The following is a 23,211-nucleotide window of genomic DNA, read 5'->3' on the forward strand; positions in this document are numbered from 1 at the left end:
CAGAATGATCTTTCTAAAGATCTGATGGTGTTAATGAACTGCTAAAACCCCTCAAATACTTCACACTGTTTGTTAAATAACAGCCGCCATTTACCAGTGTCCATGCTTTAATTCCTGCAGTCAGCTAAACCTTTCAAGCCTCACCTCCCACAAGCTGCACAAACTGTATGTAAGGCACACAGCGTTACTGAGCAGTCTTTGGGCTTTGTACATGATGTTTTCCATGCCTCTGGTGTCTTCTCTCTGAACTTTTTGGTGAACTCTTCTTCAGCCATCAAACTCTAGCCCCAAATCTACCCCCTCTGTAAAGCCCTCCCCCAAATCCAGGTTAACGTCAGTGGCTGCCTCTGTGCTATCATGCACTTATTATTGGCAACTCTTTACTGCATGTATTCTGCTGTAATTATCTTGTCTCACCCATTAAGTTATAAGTTCTATGTGAATAAAGGTGGGGTGACCCATTGTCCTTTGCATATTCTTTGATATTCAAATATATTGTACATTAAGAGCCAATTCATAGGAAATTTTCCTTTCTGTACATTCTCTAAAAAAAAGAAAACCCTCACCTTTATTCTATAGTACTTAAAAATGGTGTGCTAATTATATGATCAGACAATTCAAGCTTCATTTATTAATTCAGCAAGTATTTGAGCTCTTAAAGATACTCATCTGGCTTCAGTGATAAGATTCTAGCTTAGTTTCGTCCAAAAACGAACACGAAGCTTTCATGTTGGATATAACATAAAGAAAAGTGACAGTCAAGATTTTAAACATGAAAACATTTAAGCAGTGTTAGGTAGGTCACACCTGAATTTTCTTCTTCTGTGAGCAGGTAAAAGAATAAAATATTTACTTATTAAATACTTACTTATTAAATTATTTTATTAAAGAAAAGCTTTACTTATTAAATATTTACTTATATTTATTAAAGAATAAAATATTTACTTATTAAATATTTTACTTATTTACTTATTACATATTTACTTATTAAATATTTACTTATTAATTCTGAGATTTAAAGATGCACCTTACATCAGTATTTTACAGAGGTATCCATTTTGTGTTTTTAAACACAAATTCTTCTCATTTAATGAGTCTCGGAATACTAAAATTGCCAGTTGCATAATATTATTAAAAATAGTTTAAACTCTATCTAATTGACTATATGGAAAATGCTACCCCTCAAGCACTTTCTCCTTAGTTTTTGCATTGTTACCTGTTAATATTTTATGATTTATTACCTGCCTCTTCCATTAGAATGGACATTCCATGAGGACAGGTATTTTGTCTGCCTTGTTCACCACTGCACTTCCAGACTTAGATCAGTGCCCAGCACATAGTAGGGGCTCAATAAATATGAGTTCAGTGAGTACATGAATGACTCTTAAGTATTTTTCTTAAGAACTGGGAACTAAAACAATGAAATATGTTTGGCTGGTTTTAACACTCCCTGGGCCTTAAAAGTGCTTCCCCTGTGGCTCAGCTAGCTAAGAATCCGCCTGCAATGTGGGAGACCTGGGTTTGATCACTGGGTTGGGAAGATCCCCTGGAGAAGGGAAAGGCTACCCACTCCAGTATTATGGCCTGCTGCTGCTGCTGCTAAGTCGCTTCAGTCATGTCTGACTCTGTGCGACCCCATAGATGGCAGCCCAGGCTCCCCTGTCCCTGGGATTCTCCAGGCAAGAACACTTGAGTGGGTTGCCATTTCCTTCTCCAATGTACGAAAGTGAAGTCGCTCAGTCGTGTCCAACTCTTCGCAACCCCATGGACTTCAGCCTACCAGGCTTCTCCATCCATGGGATTTTCCAGGCAAGAGTACCGGCCTGGAGAATTCCAAAACTGAACAGCCTTTCACAGCAAGGACATTCAATAAAAGAGATAAGTTTACAAATCAAAATGTTACATGAAAATACTTTCATTCTGCTGCTGCTGCTGCTGCTAAGTCACTTCAGTTGTGTCCGACTCTGTGCGACCCCATAGACGGCAGCCCACCAGGTTCCCCTGTTCCTGAGATTCTCCAGGCAAGAACACTGGAGTGGGTTGCCATTGCCTTCTCCAATGCATGAAAATGAAAAGTGAAAGTGAAGTCACTCAGTCGTTTCCGACTCTTAGCTACCCCATGGACTGCAGCCTACCAGGCTCCTCCATCCATGGGATTTTCCAGACAAGAGTACTGGAGTGGGGTGCTACTCAACTATGAAAAAACAGTAAACATATGAAATCATTTAGTTGTTTTTCTTTTTTATGTTAAAATGTTTAAACACACCTTCAGATAGTCATTCTCTCTGAGGATTTCATAGCCCAGTTCTAGCTCTGCTATTTACCAGTTGTTTAATTCTATTTATTCTTCCTAAGCTTAACTTCCCAGTCAAATGGAGAAATGAACATGTAAATCATCTGGTTGATAGATTAAACAAGCTAATGTATGCAGAGTGTTTACTTGGCACAGTAGTAGTCCTGATAGCAAAGCAGTACCAATAGGAAACATTACCTTTAGAGATAAAGAAAGCCTGGAGCTTCTCATTTCTATCCATCTCCCTGGAGGCAGGCATCCCTTTCACAGAGGACCCAACAAAGGACATGTAGCCATACAACCTCCATTGGACCACCTCCGCTAGTGCCGAGTTTCTACCACTGCAGACAACTAATTTCATTGTTAGCAGGCTTGATTTCCGAAAGATCTTCCTTTCCTTGAAGAGTCACCACCACCCCACCACTCTCCATAATCCCCAGGATTTGACCATGTGACGACACAGGATAAGTAAGGCTTATTCCTTTTTCTTCAACTACTTGAAGATTGTGATTAAGAAGCTAAGATAACTCTTCTCCATGACAAAGGAGAAAATAAGGATTTTGGTAAAAATCCAGTATTACAGGTGTAATTCAATTGACTTGTGCCTACCTGACCTAAAGGAGAATGAGACTGTCATATTCCTGTCTTAATTCATACAGTTTGAAATTAGCATTCTGTTTGTGTATGTGTGTGTGTTGGCAAAGACGTTTAGCTGCTAAATACTCTTAGTTGTTTTTTTCCCCACATACTAACCTTAAACTTCATTATCCTTAAACCATATTTCTCTATACTGCATCGGTGTGTTTATTCAGAGGCTTTTTTGTTTGGCAGACAAATAGAGCTTTACATATATTCCTAATAAATTTCTTATTTTATTCAGCTCATTGGTTCAGGATGAGAAAATATACATTTAGACTTTCATAACTTTGTTCATATTACTTATAGCTTTCTCTTATCTGTGCCTACTAAATTTTTTCTTCAAAATCTCCTGAAAAGCTAGCCTCTCCCTAAGCCTTCTCATTGAAATAATAAATCACATATAGTCTAGAAATTGTATTAGATTTTCTAGAAAAGTTATTTTACATAAGAAAAACATCCCAAATATGTGATGAGAAAAGTATGAGTATTTTCTTTAAATGATAAGACACATACTTAGACAAAGGAAAAATAAAATGTGGTATTAAGACTTGAGCAGAGGGATGTTTGGACTTCCCTGGCTGGCCACAGTTGGTTCTTATTCTATCAAATGACATTATCTTAGGAAGCCTATAAATGTGGTTAGATTTGGCTTAGGACTCTATCCTTTTATTTAAAACCTGACTATATTAGGTCTGTGACATTATACAAGACACACCAAGTGGAACCAACTAATTGAACTTATTTAATCACAGAATACACTAACATTTATAAAAGACCAAAAAATATTAGGTGTGTTATCTACCATATTCATTTCTGCAAAGGAAAACAGTAAAGAAGTTCCATTAGGAAGTGAAATATAAAATCAGCTGTGATTTACAAGCTGTAAAAACTGTCAAACATTTCTAATTAAATATGAACCAACAGGAAGCAAAGATGAGGTACACACACTTTGCCCAGAAGAGTTCACTATTTAGTGGGGGAAAGCTGTCACAGCGAGAGAGGGTATAGCATTGCAATTCAATAATGTGGGCATTAGCTTTAGACAGAGCTAGTTTTGACTCCAGGTACCAGCATTTACTAAACATTATTCTCTGGGCTAGTTACCTGTTTCCACAAACTTGTTTTTTATCTGTAAAGCAGGTCTGAGAGTAACAATTACTTCTTAGAGGTTTTTGTTTTGGGTTTTTTTTTTTTCAGATTTAAATGGGATAAAGTATATGAAAGCACTTTTCATAGTACCTACTACAAAGTAAATATGTAATAAATATTGGTTTCTGTTATTGTTCTTGCTCTGATCATTGTCAGAATCATCTTCATTGTCATTTATTACCACTATTACTGCTGCTGCTGCTTTTACTACTGCTGCTATATTAATACAATTATTCCCACTCTTATTAGTATATGATGGTAAGTGGCAATATATTGACCTGGAAAGATACATGATCAGATCTATACTTGGGAAAGAAAAAACAACAGAGATGGATTGTTCCAGGGCAGAGAGAAAAACCAAAATTAATTCCTGCTGTGATCCAGACAAAAAGAGAGCTTTAAAACAATGGCAATGGGGAAGGGGGAATGTACTATGAAAGCAAAATAGTGAATAACAATTACTTTCCTAATACATCCTTTTAAAAAATTATCTGATTGACTTCCTAGGGTATCTAGAACTCACTTACTGTCTTTCTCAACCACAGTCTCATAAGATTTTCCATTTGCCACGGCCACATGCCCTTTAGTCTTTTATATTACTCTAAGTTTCTTGTTGAGATTATTATAACTACCTAATGTTCAGATTTTTAAGAAACACTCCATAATGAACTTTTAAAATCTTGTAAGCAACTATTCCCTAGAGCACCTACAGCAGAGAAAAAAAATTGATATAACACAAATAACATAAACAAGTTCTTTATTCTACTATATTTCCCAATTTCCGTGGTTGGAACTAATCAGACAACTAAAACATTAGGTTCAGCTGAATACCAGCAAAAAGAAAGGACGGTTAAGTGTTGACAAAAAAGTTCAAAACAGATCTTGATAGAAGAGGGGAAGATTATAAACGACTTTAGATTTCATTATAAAAAAAAACTTACATCTTTATTTGTGTCCTTTCCTTGATCTAAATACATTTTTTTTAAAAACACCACTTTTTACCAGTCTTTAATTAACTGCCTAGATTGAAGTGTTACTTGCAGCTTGCTCAGACAGATTTATTTATATGGGGTTGAGAGGGGCCGGGGGTGGGAACAGTTCCCAGGAATGGCGATTAGATGTTTAGCAGAAGCAGGAGGGGCTCTGACATACTAACTTTTCCAGAAGACTGAATGCCTTTGATCATAGCCAAGCACACCACAACCCAGGCAGCCAGCAAGCAGATGGTCATCTTCCAGTTTAAGCCACCACTTTCAGAAATGGAGCTGGAAATATTCAGTGCTTCTCTGTACCAATAATAGGTAGTGGCGGAACTTTTTTCACATTCTGGCTCTACAACTGTAGAAAGAAAGGTAACACAATCATTTCAGATAAGAAAGAGTAACGAGGCTATTTTTTTCCCCCAGTTAAGCCTGTAAATCAATTCTTAACATTTCCTAGAAAAGTACTACTATTCTACAGAAGCATTTAAATCCACAATGAAATCCCCTGTGCAAAAATATGGGGAAAAAAAATCAACAAACACGAATCCTCGTTGATGATTATCTTGTTACACACTTCTAAAACAGGAATGTGTGAGCGTCTCATCAGGGGCTTTTCTGATGGTTCAGCAAGTAAAGAATCTGCCTGCAATGCAGGAGACACAGGAGATGGGGTTCCCCTGGGTTAGATCCCCTAGAGGAGGAAATGGCAACCCACCCCAGTATTCATGCCTGGAAGATCCCATGGACAGAGGAGCCTGGAGGGCTATATAGTACAAAGAGTCACAAAGAGTCAAACAAGACCGAGTGTCAAAGCACAAGCTTTTATCAAGGTGATTAAAATATATGAGTTTTATAGCCCCTTTTGCCCCCAAAATTATCTGATTGACTTCCTGGGGGCAGAGCCATCAAAAATGCTAGCTGCTTCACATACGTGACCTTAGAAATGGAGCTAGTCTCAAGTGACTTGTGCTGTAAACATAAAATACAAAGGGATTTTTGCAGACTTAGTATGAGGAAAACAATGTAAATTATTACATTACTATTTTACATTAATTTTATGTTAGAATATTAATGTATTAGATATATTGGGTTAAATAAAATATTTCATCTGTCCCTTTTTACTTTTTGTAAATATGGCTACTAAGGACATTTTAGACTACATATGTATGTTACATTCGATATTTACCAGACAGTGCTACAGAATTATTCTTTATATTCTAGGATATAAAATTATAAGATAAGAAAAACATAGAACAACAGAACCAAAGACATAAGAATTTCTTCAATCTATTTTTTTCTCCTCTTTTTATTTTAATGCAAATGTAAGACGTCAATAAAAATGAACAAAATAAAATATTGTCTAAGTTTGTAACTGAAGGCTGATAATTTTTTATCCTAACATCCTGGGGCACAATAAAATAACTTATAAAATAACACAATAAAATAAAGAGCTAAATAAATGATGCCGAACATCTATCTTTCTGAGTATGTCAAGGAAAGTTTGTTATAATAACTTCGAAAGATTTTAGAAAAAAAAATCTTGAAAGCTCCTGGCTTCACTAACTTTATGATCTTTAGATACAAAAACTCTACATTGTAGATATCTTACAAGTGTGTGAAGCATTTTTCACCAAAGGACACTGATCCCAAGGCAGAGGCTGCTGAAAAGATTGAGAAAAATAAAACAGACTCCAGCCAATGATGACATTGTAGTAGAGAGCCACAAAAAAGCATACCTGCAAAATAAAATAATGTGATTACATTAAAATTCTCCTGCCCCTGCCTTTGAAACAATGAGATGAAATGCATCAAAGCCCACTTAATATTTTAAAAAAACTTTTTAAATTTTAATTGAAACACATTATCTTTTCTAAAATGATGACTTTCACAGGCCTTAAGAAAACGCATTAACAAGATTATACTACATTCACATTACAGCATATTTTGGGTATTAGTGCAAGCTCCAGTAGCGTTTTTTTAATACATGATTAAAGAGTTGAGTAGAGAATACACCCTCCAAGGTAGCATTTAACTTAAGACTATATAATTACAAACCCTGTAAAAAGTTATATGGCAAATACCATACCAGGAAACTTACAACACAACTTGCAAATCCAATCCCTCCCAGTTGAGGACTTATGTAATTCCACACACCAATGCTTCCTCGCCGAATTCTCTGACCCACAGAAAGTTCCAGGAAGAAAAGAGGAATACCTATTACCAGGAGTAGTATTAAATATGGCAAAAGATAGGCACCTATAGAGAGAAAACCAAATAAAATAGATTATATTTTCAACAGCCACAGTAGAGAGTACACTAATTCTGATTATCTCATGAAAGATGGCATTTTAACTTCCGTAAGTATAATTATAAAAGACTTTAAAGAAAATGCAGTTTCATTACTTTAAGCTTTCTGGTATTTGAAACCTGACTTTGACTGCTACCGAGAGTTTCTGATAAAAAATAATTATGAAAAAAGTAAGGATATCAATGAATAGCTTTAGCTTCATTTTATTGAAAGGGTAAAACAAATTTACTTTTCATAAAAATAATTGATTCCTTAAAATATTTTCTTAAATAGGTTTCAAAGGCTCCTGGCAGTCTTATTCACAAAATGTTAATGAAGTCATTTATTAAATTTTACTCAAACTCATCTAAATCATGCATTTCAAATCTGATAAATCAAAACGAATGAGATGTTATATTAAACTGACTTTTTGTAACAACAGGGAAGAAGAAATGCCTGCTTAGACAGAAAGAGAAGAAAAAAGAAAACATCTACCGCAAATGGCATTTTTTCTCCATATGTATGTTATAGGAAAAAGTTCACTTTGGGAAATGAGTAATTTTTGGTTTTCCAAAATTCTGTTAAGGGGTAGGTAACAACAAAATCACTGCAGATGGTGACTGCAGCCATGAAATTAAAAGACACTTGCCCCTTGGAAAGAAAGTCATGACCAACCTAGACAGCGTATTAAAAAGCAGAGACATTACTTTGCCAACAAAGGTCCGTTTAGTCAAGGCTATGGTTTTTCCAGTGGTCAGGTATGGATATGAGAGTTGGACTGTAAAGAAAGCTGAGTGCCAAAGAATTGATGCTTTTGAACTGTGGTGTTGGAGAAGACTCTTGAGAGTCCCTTGGACTGGAAGGAGATCCAACCAATCCATTCTAAGGGAGATCAGTCCTGGGTGTTCACTGGAAGGAATGATGCTAAAGCTGAAACTCCAATACTTTGGCCACCTCATGGAAGAGCTGACTCATTGGAAAAGACCCTGATGCTGGGAGGGATTGGGGACAGGAGGAGAAGGGGACGACAGAGGATGAGATGGCTGGATGGCATCACTGACTCAATGAACATGAGTTTGGGTGAACTCCAGAAGTTGGTGATGGACAGGAAGGCTGCGATTCATGGGGTCGCAAAGTCGGACACGACTAAGCGACTGAACTGAACTGACTGAACACTAATTTTTTAAAAAAGATAATTAATAGCTATTATAAAATATATGTGCTATTTTTTCATAGTAAAGTTTTCATACTTAAATATATATACATATTATTTTACAGCTCAATCTCAACTTAAGACATATGCCCAGTGACTTAAAAATGTACTAAATCAATTGACAATGTTAATATTAGACTCTATTATTGATAAAGTCTAATATGAAAACTGTACTCATATCTAAATGAGAATACATAAGCAAATTATTCATTGATAACCTTTAAAATGAACTTGCTACATTCAAATTTCATATCTGGAGTTTTTTCCAACCAGATACTACCAAGTGGGGACTAATGCCTTTTTTAAAGAGGAGGCCATTCATTATATTTCTCTTATTAAAAAGAAAATGTTAATGGTATTGAATAGATTGTGGAAGTTGTTCAAATTGTTTTGGTACCTTTTCTGTTGAAGAAGTATTAATGATTTTTTTTTCAAGTCATTTATCTCAGTGTCTATATACCTCTTAATTACTTTCCATGTATAAGAATTTCCTTTAATATGGTGGTTGGTAGAAAATCTCTACTCTCTTACAGCTGATTTTCACACTTTGAGACATGAGTTGATTCAACAAAGGAGTATGTAATATAAAGCATTGATGCATGCGATTATAAAACAGAATTATCAAAATTCAAACCCTAAGATGACTAAGAGCATTCAGGCACTAATGACCTGAGAATGTTTTCTGAAGGACTGAAAATGCACTTTAACACCTGGATGAAATCCTGGGGTGTGAATAGGTTTATGTGTGTGTGAATGAGTAGGAGGAAAAAAAAAGAGAATGAATGAAGACTGGACTCATTGGAAACATTTTCTCAGTTATGTGCACATGACATGTTATTAGATACCTCTCCATTTCTTCTGACTCAAATTACTCCACAGTCCTGGAAATTAAAATAGTCCTAAAATACAACTGAGCATTTACTACTTGCGGGGCACACTTCTATCCGTGTTATATGTAGTCACTCATTTATTCCTTACAAGAATCCAGTGTGGTAAGCACAATTATTGGAGAAGGCAATGCCACCCCACTCCAGTACTCTTGCCTGGAAAATCCCATAGACGAAGACTGCAGTCCATGGGGTCACTGAGGGTCGGACACGACTGAGTGACTTCACTTTCACTTTCCACTTTCATTCATTGGAGAAGGAAATGGCAACCCACTCCAGTGTTCTTGCCTGGAGAATCCCAGGGACGGCAGAGCCTGGTGGGCTGCCGTCTATGGGGTCACACAGAGTAGGACACGACTGAAGTGACTTAGCAGCGGCAAACACAATTATTACCCTCGTTTTACAGGTGTGGAAATGAAGCCAGAAATAGTAAGTTAACTTGTGAAAGATCACCTGTATAGTGAGGGAAAGAGCCAGGCTTCATAGTCAAACTGGCTTCAAAACCTGAGCTGGTCGTTTCTATATTATGAAAGTGAAAGTACTCTTTGCGACCCCATGGACTGTAGCCCACCAGGCTCCTCAGTCCATGGAATTTTCCAGGCAAGAGTACTGGAGTGGGTTGCCATTTCCTTCTCTAGAGGATCTTCCCAACCCAGGGATCAAACCCGGGTCTCCCGCACTGCAGGCAGATGCTTTACTGTCTGAGCCACCAGGTAAGAACCTATATATTATAACACTTACTAAACTTAATCAGAGCTACCCTGGTCACTCAGATGGTAAAGAATCTGCCTACAATGTGGGAGAGCTCGGTCTGACCTCTGGGTCAGGAAGATCCTCTGGAGAAGGGAATTGCTACCCACTTCAGAATTCTTGCCTGGGAAATTCTTTGGACAGAGGAGCTTGGCAGGCTACAGTCCACTGGGCGGCAAAGAATCAGACATGACTGAGCAACTAACATTCTCCCTTTCACTCTCAACCTTAACCATTGTGCTTTAAGTAATATCTTCAGACAGATCAACTTATATTGGTCTATTATTTTTTATTCTGTTATTCATAAAGTACCTCAAATGATGAATAAGATTTATACAATTGAGACTGTTTTGTCAAATACCTAGATGCTCAAAGCTATACTGTGTGCATAGTACCACCTTTTAAACTCCAACAGCCATCTCAAACTGATGAAGTCCATTGGTGTTTTATAATATCACTCTCTAGCACTTGTAATTAGAAGAGAGGGGACAATTCTTGGATGGGCATCTTGATTTTCTTTACATATAAAAGTAAGGAGCAAGAGCCATTTTTGCTAACTGATTAACTATGAAATCTTTAGAGTTTTCCACCAAGACTAGTACTGTATTAAACAGAAAGCAACCTGAGTTTGCAGCCAAGATAGCCTCTTCTCTAAGAGTATGGTCAATAAAGTGCATAAGGCAAAAGGTCTGAAAATCAGAATTCATCTTCTGCCCATCTTGTGAATGGGATAATTTGTTGTGAATTATAAAGCAGGGTCGTACTTAGCTGCTTGCAGCTGATTTGGTAAATAATTAATCTGTGATATTAAAGACTAGCTAAGGAGCTTGCAGGTTCAGTGGAGTGATGGGCAGTGTACCACCAACTCCATGTATTGATTCTTATCTCTCAGGCAGATTTATCACACAGGCTGTGTGTGCTGGGCTAAGTCGCTTCAGTCACGTCCTACTGTTGGCATGGACTATAACCCGCCAGGCTCCTGTCCATGGGATTCTCCAAGCAAGAATACTGGAGTAGATTGCCATTTCCTTCTCCAGGGATCTTCCCAAGCCAGGGATTGAACCCACATCTCATGTGTCCTGCATTGGCAGGCAGGCTCATTACCCCTAGCGCCACCTGGGAAGCCCATCACACATGCTACTTTTCCCCAAACCTGTTGGTCTTCCCCTGGTTAAATTAACTAAGCAAGACATTAAACGTATTTTGTCACCTGACACCTTAGCTTTTTATCTTAGTGACTAAAAGAAACCATTTCACATGTGAATGGTTTTATTACTTCAACTGATTTGTAGGTTGGTAATTAAATAAAAAATAAAACAAAACCATGTTTTTGTCCCATCACCAAACCTATCACAAACTGGAATCAAATACCAAAATAGTCATTCCTTCCTTTATGTGCTGAAATGCCACATAACAGAACATTTAGTATTTAAACACACTTGTTTTAACAGCTTCCATATATATATATATATATATATATATATATATATATATATATAAAAGATAGTAAAGAAAGTAAAGCAAACATTAAAGTTATTTTAATTTAATAACCCTAATGTTAGGTAATGTTCAGTTTTACTCAAGTGTACTATTGAGCCTGTATCCTATAGGAACTATCTATTCTTTTGTATATATTTTTATTTTCTTGATTTCAAGACAGTTTTCACTAAATAACGCTTGCAATTATATGCACAAATACAAATAGCTAAATATGCTGATGGAGATAATTTGTTTGAAACCAAAAATGCTAATTTCTTTACAGCATCTTAAGGGTGTTGATATCTACGGATGAAGACTATCTGGTATTATATTAATTATCTGGTTAAGTTCCTTCTACTGGGATCTACAAAGTTCTGGTTGGCAACTGAAGACTATAATCATTGTAAATTATATGCAACTTTTGTTTCATTGAAGAATGAAACAACTTAAAATTCAGAGTTAATACACTGTGGCTAGAACATTCTCTCTCTTGTTCACCAGTATCTTTTGTATCAGAAACTTGAGGATTTTCTCCAAAGTGAATGACTGACAGGAACAAGGAATGGAACACTGGTTAGAAAAGGCAGTAATTTAGAGATGTTAACAGGATCCACAGAAAGAATTTGAGACTATGACCTTAAACAATCCTTGTGTGTTCAAAGCAAGTCTTCGGCTCCTATGGAAACCTAATCTGAAAACAAAGCTTAACTCACTTTCAACAAAGGCGTCTCCCTGGTTTTACAATGGAATTCATAGTTTCTAAAATACTGAGACTGCAGCAATGATTGCTATTTGACATAATCAACTGCAGTTTACTCAGCAATGTATCACACACACACACACACACACACACACACACACACACACACACACACACAGAACAGAAAACAGAGACTTACCGCCCCCGTTCTTCTGACAGAGGTATGGGAACCGCCACACATTCCCTAATCCTACAGAAAATCCCACCTGGGCCAGGATGTATTGCAGCTTGCTGTTCCAAGCTGGTCTTTCATCTTTGACTTCAGATCTTTCTACAACATCTGTGTCTTTCTCTTCTGGGACATCAACAACTAGTTCGCTCTTCTTAAAAGCATCATCAGCTGAGTCTTCATTGGAAAGAAGGTCTTTGACAGACTCAATAACCTCATCGTCTAATTCTCTTTTTACCACCTTGCTATTCTTCGGCATTGGAAAGTGTGGGTAGTAGTAGTTTGTTTTGTTTTTTTTTTTTTTTTAACTTTCCTTTTGGCAAACTTCTTTTTAAAAATATGTTAGTTGATACAAATAAAAGATGGAGGAGGATATCAAAGAAATCTTTGATTCAAGGTGATAAAATCTTATGGATCTTGGATCTGTTTGTTCAATATTCTGCAGGTACCTGTAAAATTTTAAGTTGAAAAACAATAATATTTAATGAGGAAAAATATTTAAAATACCAAAGACTCTGACTTCTTAATTTTTGTGATGCAAACTCTTTCTGCATAGTATAAAATATATGCTTGTTCTTGACCTTTCAGAGCTTAATATTCACAGAAGTATAAGAATTGTAAAGTACACAAGAGCTTCACACACATTTTATTTCAGCTAACTTAACTTCTTCCTTCTTGCAGAAATCTACTTCAGCCTCAGATATACCCCACTGTATAATGTATATTCAGTTCATTTGTAAGTAGAATTTGAAAAACTTTTCTTAATTCCTTCTTCTCTCTCTGAATAAAGCACATTCTAATTTTATCATTTATAAAATTACAGAAACAACTGCATGCCATCCCTGTAAATTTGTCTTACGTAGAATTTCTTCTGTTAGCATATTCATCTACTCCATCATTTGCTATTAAGGGAAAAGTCATTAAGGGATATATTTCAGGAAGGGAAATTTCTCCTTTCCTCTCTTACACCCTTTGGTAGCAAATAAGTTTGTTTTTTATGTTTGTGAGCCTGTTTCTGTTCTGTATTCATTTGTGTTATTTTTTCAGGTTCCACATATAAGTGATATCATTTGGAATTTGTCTTTCTTTGCCTTACTTCACTAAGCGTAATATTCTCTAGGTCCATTCATCTTGCTACAAATGGCAACATTTCATTCTTTTTATGGCTGAGTAATATTCCCTTGTGTGCGTGCGTGTATACACCACATCTTCATAAGCCAACTGCCTGCTGATGGGCTGCCTCCCTGTCTTAGCTATTGTAGACAGTACTGCATTGAACAGTGGAGTTTATGCATCCTTTTGAAGTAGAGTTTTCCATTTTCCCAAATATATACCTACAAGTGGAATTGCCGGATCATATGGTAGTTCTCTTTTTTCATTTTTTTTAAAGGAATGTTGATTCTGTTTTCCATAGTGGCTGTACAAATTCCCACCAACAGTATATAAAGGTTCCCATTTTTCCACACCCTCTCCAGAACTTATTTATAGACTTTTTGATGGTACCCATTCTGACCAGTGTGAAATTATCTGTTTTCAAAAGTAACTAAATATATGAGAGCTTCTCCTCAAAACTAGATCAGGAAGCTTGAAAAATGATATCCAAAAGAATTCTGCCATTTACTGCTAGAAAAAGAATGGAATTCTTTAATGGAACTGCTGTTAGGTTTACACTGAAAAAGTCAGAGAAACATTCTGTCATACTTTATCTTATAACCTTAATAAAAAGAGTACTGGGTAACCAATAGAAAAAAAAAAGATTTAACTTGATCATCTATTTGTTATTTTAAGATTTGGAGGTGTTTCACTGATTACAAAATTAAAATGTGTACCTCAAGGAAAAAACACTGATTTAGGACTTGGTGAATATTAAGAGAAAGACTGTGAAGAAAATTCTTGAAGAAGAAGCATTCCCAAAATATTCTGAATAACAGAAACATCTCTAGAATAAGTGAAAAGCTTCTAAAGCTAACTATTTTTAAAAGGCCAACAAGGTTTGAATAAGGAAATAGTTTCATGAAGTTAGGGATTATGTCTGTTTAATTTGCATTACTTCCCTCTAAAGTTCAGATCCAAGTCCATTCTAAAGGTGATCGGTCCCTGGTGTTCTTTGGAAGGAATAAAGCTAAAGCTGAAACTCCAGTACTTTGGCCACTTCATGCAAAGAGTTGACTCATTGGAAAAGACTCTGATCCTGGGAGGGATTGGGGGCAGGAGGAAAAGGGGATGACAGAGGATGAGATGGCTGGATGGCATCTCCAACTCGATGGACGTGAGTTTGAGTGAACTCTGGGAGACGGTGATGGCCAGGGAGGCCTGGCGTGCTGCGGTTCATGGGGTCGCAAAGAGTCGGACACGACTGAGCGACTGAACGGAAATGAACTGAAAATTCAGTAAGTATTAGTTCAATAAATGAAAACATACAATCATTGAAAGCTGAAAAAAGCTGTTTCCAAATACTTTTTGCTGGAAGAAGACAACCTGACATAAGAAAGTGCCATCTGTGAGACATAGATTGTCTAACGGTCTACATTTTTTGGACCACCTAATGATAAACCGTTGGCTAATAACTTTACTGATACAAGGATAAGGGCATTTGTTTTAATTTGACAAGTTTGGAGTTCTGTCCTAACATTTTTACTTAGTTATATAACTTCTCACAGTTATATGACTCAACTTAGTTTCCTCGGTAAACATTTATCTATTATTCCTTTTGCTTTTTTTCCATAAAATAGAAAGGAAAGGAATGTATTGAAGTTTAAAGTACTATCACACTAAAACTCTTCTTGATAAAGAAAAAAAATTTAAAAAGTGTTACTCATGAGTTTCCCCCAAATTAGTTATCTCAGAACTGTATTTCTTCTATATATTTCTGAACTTTGCAGAAAAAAAAGAAAAATAACATATTTAGACACTGTTGCATGTTTTTTACATGGGCTTCCCTGGTGGCCCAAAGGGTAAAAGCGTCTGCCTGCAATGCAGGAGACCTGGGTTCGATCCCTGGGTCAGGAAGATCCCCTGGAGAAGGAAATGGCCCAACAGATAATCATACCAGCTAAACATAGTATATCTTTTGGCAAAGTTTAACTTCAAAATTCCTATACAACAACCCAAAGTTCATGTTTTCTATGAAAAAAATCAGTGTCTAATGGAAACAAAATTTAAATGCAATTTTATATTTTAATTTCCTAAAATATACTTAACTACGTATACAGATTTATAATGCAAAAATCTTAGGCAAACTTTATAAAATTTAAAACTTAAAAAGGAATATTATATATCTATTTGCAAGCATTTACAGTTCCTTTTCTATTATAAGCAAAAACAAAAATGATAGTACATTAATAATGTCACACGTGAAATAACTTATACTCTCTTTTCTCACTGTTTCTTACCCACCTCCTCCTCTTAAGGACTGCTACAGGATAATATGGGACAGGGATCACCAGAGGATAATATGGGGTGGGGTTGCAGTTAACATTGAAACTTCCACAATAACAAGTGAGTTTTTTTGGGGGAAAAGTATATCTCTTCTTCAATAGGCCATAATCTATCCTTGGAAAATGACTTAATCTTACCAATCTCACATTCTCAGTGTTTAATCTGTCAATTATATGAACTGAAAGTATGGCAAATTACACTGTATAATAACTACAAGTATTTTGCATTATTACACATTTGGTTTCTTTTTTTTTTTTTTCCCTTTCGCCCCAAGTAAATTGGGTTTCTGAGTGGAGTTATAAAAACTTAGTATATGAGACAACAATTCGTAAGTCAAATAAATTTCAAAATTTTAAGACCCAACTTTTTTGAAAGAGAAAACTTTTATGGATGCCCGAACAACTTAGTCCATAAAAGTATGGCATAGATGAAGGTTTGAAAATATAATTGACTATCTCCAAAAGTGTATTACTGTTGCTTCAAAACAGGAATGTCAGGAAGGACATGAAGTAGTGAGTGATAAAGTAGTGGTATCCTACAGGTCACATGAGCAGCAGGATAGTCAGAATCAAGTAACTGCACAGTCTCTACCACATTAGCATCACCCACTGCTGTGAGAGTCACCTGGGCAACAAGCTGTCATGACTGCTCTTTGTCTGTACCAAGCAGCTGCATTAGCTGTCATCATTACCTGGTAAGAGCCTCCTATCTACAATGGAGCAACAGATAGTCAAGAGTTGGGTCAAAGTACTGCCTGTGGGTCCAATACAGCCCACTGTCTGATTTCGCAAAGATGAAATAACAGATGCTTAGATAATAATAATTTCAAAAAGTAATGCAGAAGTGTCAACACTGAGAAGTTACTGAGATAAAATCTCCTAGGGATTTCAAGCAGAAGTAGAAAGGAGAAATAAAAAGACTTCTCAGGATATTCAGTCACTTCTATAAAAGTGAAGAGAAAAAAATACTTTCTCTCCAGTTTTCATACTCAAGTATTTTATATTTCAATTGTATATGCCACGGGCAAATAGTCTAATCCATGAGAGATCTGATGAGCCCTACAGGGAGGGAGAGGAACAGGCTACATGATTGTGAAGCTTAGCCAACCAGGACAGAGACCCATGTTAAATAATAGTAGTAAAGATTAATTTAAACAAGGAAATAAGGTTCAAACGTCAGAATTATATATGGAGAAAAATGTAAATACAATAAAAATTAAAATCCAAAAATAATCTAACAAAATCAGGAATTTAAATAGGAGAAAGAAAGAAAGGTTTGGAAACGTCTACATCTTTCATGGCAGAAAGCAAGTTAGGATACTGTCTAAATATGAGGGACTTCACTGGTGGTCCAGGGGTTAAGATTCTGCACTTCCAATGCAGGGGACACCGGTTCCATCCCCGGTCAGGGAACTAAGATCCCATATGCTGTGTGGCATGGCCAGAAAAAAAGAAAATGTAAATATGAAACTCATGGCCCAAAAGTGGCTAATGACCGCACCTCTTCATGGTTCCATATAATCTTTCTTATTTACTTCTTTTAATGGGATCGTGTAGGAATTAATTTTACTGGTATGAAAAAACATGTATTGGTGCCAAAGATTTACATCTAGGATATAGAAATAGACTGAGTTTAAATCCAAACCCTATCACTAATGGTTTTATGACCTTGGATGAAATACTGAGTTAGCTAATAATAAACAGCTTGGATAAATGCCAACACATTGAGAGTACTCAGTATGTTTTCTTTTATTGCCATGATAATAGTCCCTCTTATGTCTGTATTATATTACAAGTTTATTCTATTAAGGCTAATGTGAGTTCAAAGCAAATGCAACATGTTTCGGGTATTTTTATACACCCTTTTTTATAAGGAAAAAAGCAGTTTTCTCTCTCTGCATAGTAAACTACCTCAAAATTTAATAGCTTGACAAACAAAAACTGTATTTGCTCATGATTCTGTGGGTTAGCAATTGACGCTAGGCTTAGATGGTCAGTTGCTTTGCTTCACTTGACTTGGGTCACTTCTGCACTGTAGACACCTCTCAACTCAGGTGAAGGAGGGTGATCTAAGAGGGTCAAAATCACATTCTGCAGGAGGCAGGAAGTAGCCTCTAAGTCCAGCTTCCCTCGTGACTCAGATGGTAAAGAATCCTCCTGCAATGCAGGAGACCTAGGTTTGATCCCTGGGTTGGGAAGATCCCCTGAAAGAGGGCATCGCAACCCACTCCAGCATTCTTGACTGGAGAATCCCATGGACAGAGGAGCCTGGCGGGCTATAGTCCATGGGGTCACAAAGAGTCAGACACGACTGAGCTACTAAACCTATACGTCAGTGCACTTTGGTCCTCCTACACAGGGTCTCGCCAAAGTGTGGAGCTCCAACCTGTTCCCATGACAAGCTCAGAGTCCCAACTCTAGCCAAAAGGGGTAAGCTCAGCACACAAGCACTAGTAAAGCCTGTTTGAGTCATAATTGCTGATGTCTCACTGCCCAAAGCAAGTTACACAGCTAAGTCTGGATGACTTGAGCGTAAGTAAACTCCGGGTTTTGATGAAAGGAGCAATAAAGTGAATTCGCTAAAGTAGGTATGAGTATAGGGAAGACAGAAGTACTGCTATCACTTGGAAAATAATCTGCATTTATCCACTTAGATTTCCCTTCCCTGGATTTTGAATCTTGAGGACAAGAACAAAGAGATCAAAAAGCTGGCATCTCACTTAATTCCAAAGGCATTATGCCCAGGCTGTAGCTACTATAGTAGTCATGGACCCTGCTTCCTGGTTTTCAGAACTGTTCATTCTTGCCCTTTCCTTTCGTATTGCCAAGCACCCCATTGTTTCTTTGAGCCCCTGTGACTCTGGCAATATTTCTTTTTTTCTTTCTTAGCCAGCATCAGTTTCTGCAGCTTACAAACAAAAAAAATCTCATTAGACACTATTATAAATCACCTATTATAAATGTAAACAATATACCTATTAAAATAATACACCCATGATAAATGTAATGGGTGTGTCATTACCATCTATCTATTCTATGTAAAGACTTATACATTAGAACGTTTGAAATGCTACAGTATTTAATTTGGACTTATCTTTACATTTTTCTCATTCTCCTGTTTTTGTATTGTTTAATATCCTCATGTGCAACTTTGCAGAAAAAAATCTATTTTAAACACTTAAAACAAGATTCAAAACCTTTTAAAATCAACATAGTAAATGTTTAATTTGTGGTTCTCAGCCCTAACCATTTTAAATATGTTTTCACTTTTTTAGGATTGTTTCATTGCCCCTCCACATAAATTCTGAAATCAGCCTGTCAATTTCTACCCTGAAAAACAGTCTGCTGGAATTTTGAATGGGTTTACATTGACTGAGTCTACAGATCCATTTGGGGAACAGTGACATCTTAAAAAACTGAGCTTTCCAATCTATGAACCGAGTATAGCATTCCACTTATTTGTATCTGCTTTAATTTCTATCCAGAAAAAAAAAAAAAAAAGATTTTTTAATACAAGGTTTCTATCCTGCTGCTGCTGCTGCTAAGTCATTTCAGTAGTGTCTGACTCTGTAGCCCCCCAGGCTCCTCTGTCCATGGGATTCTCTAGGCAAGAATACTGGAGTGGGTTGCCATGCCCTCCTCCAGGGGATCTTCCCACCCAGGGAGGGAACCCACATTTCCTGCAGCTCCTGCATTGCAGGCAAGTTTTTTGCTGCTGAGTCACTGGGGAAGCCCTTTCTTTCCTGCAACAATGCTAATCAAGTGTTTATTTTTTAAAGTTCATTTAGGATTTTCATAAACATGTCATTGGTAAATAAACAGAGTTTTTCTCTCATTGCTTATCTTAATTTGTCTTGACTTATTTTCTGGCTAGGACATCTACCACAATTTTGAACAGAAGTGTTAAGAGCAGACTTCTTCATCTATGCCCTGATGTTCGTGGGGAAGTACTCATATTTTACTGTTAGTTACACTGTTAGTGATGGATTTTTTTTTTCCCATTTGGTCCTTTAACTGTTCAGAAGTTTCTTTTATTCATAGTTCAGTGATTTTTTTTTTAATCATGCATAACTTTTGACTTTTGTTTTTTCCTGCTTTTATTTTTTTTGTTGTTTCCTGCTTTTATTAAGATAATCACATAACTTCTTAATCTGTTCATGTAAAGTATTATATTAATTGATTTAAAACCTTTCATTATAGGATAAACCAAACTTGGTCTAGATTTATTACCCTTTTTAATATATTATTGAATTAAATTGCTAATGTTTTGGTAAGGATATTTTTCAACTATATTCATGGGAAACTGGATCTGTACAAATTTTTTTCTTACGCAATATATTTTCCTTCTCTGTTTTTCGTGGACCCCTAAAGAAGAGTTTTGAAATAGTTTATATTTTCTGAGAGAATATATGTAAGATTACTTTTACTTCTTCCTAAAATGTTTGCAGCACTCACCAATAAAACCATCTAGGCCTGGAGTTTTCTTTTTTGCAATATTTGAAATCAAAAATTCAATATATTTTATTGATATATACATACTTAGGTTTTCTTTTCTTTTCTTTTGTCACTGTTTTAGTTTCAGTTAGCTGTGTTTTCCAAAGAATCTATATTATCTAAATTGTCAAATTTACTGGCAGCACAGAGTGATTCAAAATATTCCCTAGAATTATTTAACATCTATAGGATTTGAAGTCTTATATCATTTGCATCCCTGTTACAGGTAATAGGTATTTTCTCTGCCTTTGTCTTTATTAGTCTTGCTAAAAATTTCACTGTAGAATTAACTCAAAATAGATATAATTCACTATACAATCAACACAATTCTTGCTCCATCTTTTAAGACTTTTTAACTACTGTTGTTACAAAATCTTTTGAAATTATAGTAGACACTAATTAATATCTCCAGTGAAAATACGCAAAATCGTAAAGTAGGAGGAAGGCACTTGCATCTGAGATATGCATTAAACAAAAAGATGACCAAAAAATCACAGAAACAATCAAAAGGAGGAGACTATTTTTACAAGTGAAATACAAACTTGTTAATATATGTTTTACTCCAAAAGGTAGGTTATAACATATCTATCAGAATGGCATAACTAAATACATACATGATGACACCAACAATTGGTGAGGATGTAAAGAAACTAGATCAATCATACATTGCTAATAGAAATGTAAAATAGTATAGCTACTCTAAAAAAATAGCTGCCAGTTTCTTTTAGCACTAATAATAGCATTACCAGGGTGACTACCATTTTGTATTCTTAGGCGTATATCCCAGAGAAATAAAAATGTTCAAGCCGAAACTTATACATAAATGTTCATAAAAATCTTTACTCGTAATGGCCCCAAACGGAAAACTACCCCAGTGTCCTTCAATGGATGAATGGTTAAACAATCCAGAGTATATCCACATCATGAACTATCAGCTATAAAAAGGAAAGAACTATTGATACATGCAAAACCCTGGATGAACTTCCAGCAAATGATGCTTAACGAGAGGCGTGGTGAAAGTATTATTCTCTCAGTCATGTCCAACTCTTTGTGACCCCATGGACTGTAGCCTGCCAGGCTCCTCTGTCCATGAATTCTCCAGGCAAGAATACCGGAGTGGGTAAAAGGGTGGGGGGAGCAAACATGAAAAGGATGCATATTTCATGATTCAATTTATAAAGCATTTGTGAAATTAAATAATGACAGAGATGAACCACAGTGGTTCCCAGGAATTACAGTAGGGAAGGACAGGAGGGTGTGCTATAAAAAGAGTAGCACAAGGGAATTCTGTAAGATGGTACCATTTAGTGTCTTCACTGTGATAAGGGTTACATGAAGATATACATGTGATAAAACTGCAAAGAACTACACATACATACACACGCATATAGAAAAAACAGGCTGTGTAATCCAGAAAAGCTCTGTGAATTATACCAGTGTCAATATGCTGTTTTGATATTGTACTCTACGTTTATGTAAGATTATAAAGTGGGGAGGCCAGGAGAAGGATACACAGAACTCCCCTTTGCACCTTCCCATGAGCCTGCAATTATTTCAAAGTTAATTGTAAAGTGATTTCTAGAAACTGAAATCTATTTCTGTTGACCTCCATGAACCAAGCACAGATCGTATATCTTACTTAACTCTTTCAAAAAGTCTTTTAAACATTTTAAAAATATGCAAAAGTCTTTTGAACATGTAAACTTTTATTAATATAGTCAGGACACCTCAGATTTAGACACTGTATTTATTTCCTGAGGCTTCTGTTACAAATTCAAATTTTGTGGCTTGAAACAACAGAAATCTAATTCTTCAAAGCTCTTGGAAGCCAGAGATTCAAAATCAGCTTCAGTGAGCCAAAATCAAGGTGTTGGCAGGCCTGCACTCCCTCAGGAGGCTCTCGGGGGAGAATCTGTGCCTGGCCTCTTCTAACTTTTGGGGCAGCCTTTGTCACTTCACTCACAGCCACGCCACTCCAATGCACAGCTTCGTGCTCACAGTGTCTCCTCCTCCTCTGTGTGTGTCTAATCTCCTTCTGCTTCTTTCAGATAAGGATATTGGTAATGGCAAGGCATGCAGGGCCCATCTAGACATGTGGGGATAATCTTTCCATCTGAAGATAATTTCTGCAATGACTCTTTTTCCAGTTACGGTAACATTCACGAGCACCAGGAATTAAGAGGTAGACATATTTTTAGGAGTTGTCAGCAGCCTACTATAGGCACAAAGCAGTCGATCCTAACTGGAGAAGGAAATGGCAACCCACTCCAGTCTTCTTGCCTGGAGAATCCCAGGGACAGAGGAGCCTGGCGGGCTACAGTCCATGGGGTCATAAAAAGTTGGACACAACTGGGCGACTTTCACACAGTCAATCCTAAAGGAAATCAACCCTGAATGTTCACTGGAAGGACTGATGCTGAAGCTGTAGCTCCAATAATTTGACTACCTGATGCAAAGAGTTGACTCACTGGAAGACCCTGATGGGGGGAAAGATTGAAGGCAATAGGAGAAAGGGGCAGGAGAGGATGAGATGGTTAAATAGCATCACTGACTCAATGGACATGAATCTGAGCGAACTCTGGGAAATAGTGAAGCACAGGGGAAACTGGCATGCTGTAACGAGGGGTGGCAAAGAGTCGGACATGACTTAGCAACTGAAAAAAACAAGAGG

General features: G+C 36.6%; 1 protein-coding gene across 1 annotated transcript in view; it reads right to left on the minus strand.

The window, feature by feature from the left end:
* The window catches only part of SLC6A15 (solute carrier family 6 member 15), a 52,585-nt gene that overhangs the window by 18,379 nt on the left and 10,995 nt on the right, over positions 1-23,211 (minus strand). Inside the window, exons 2-5 of the mRNA XM_069584147.1 lie at positions 12,580-13,058; positions 7,163-7,320; positions 6,674-6,800; positions 5,238-5,419 (exon numbers count right to left, since the gene is read on the minus strand). Of these exons, the coding sequence (XP_069440248.1) occupies positions 5,238-5,419; positions 6,674-6,800; positions 7,163-7,320; positions 12,580-12,868 (756 nt within the window). The 5' untranslated portion in view covers positions 12,869-13,058. The remainder of the gene's footprint in view (positions 1-5,237; positions 5,420-6,673; positions 6,801-7,162; positions 7,321-12,579; positions 13,059-23,211) is intronic.

The sequence above is a fragment of the Ovis canadensis genome, chromosome 3 (assembly GCF_042477335.2).
Source record: "Ovis canadensis isolate MfBH-ARS-UI-01 breed Bighorn chromosome 3, ARS-UI_OviCan_v2, whole genome shotgun sequence".
NCBI classification, from domain to species: domain Eukaryota; kingdom Metazoa; phylum Chordata; class Mammalia; order Artiodactyla; family Bovidae; genus Ovis; species Ovis canadensis.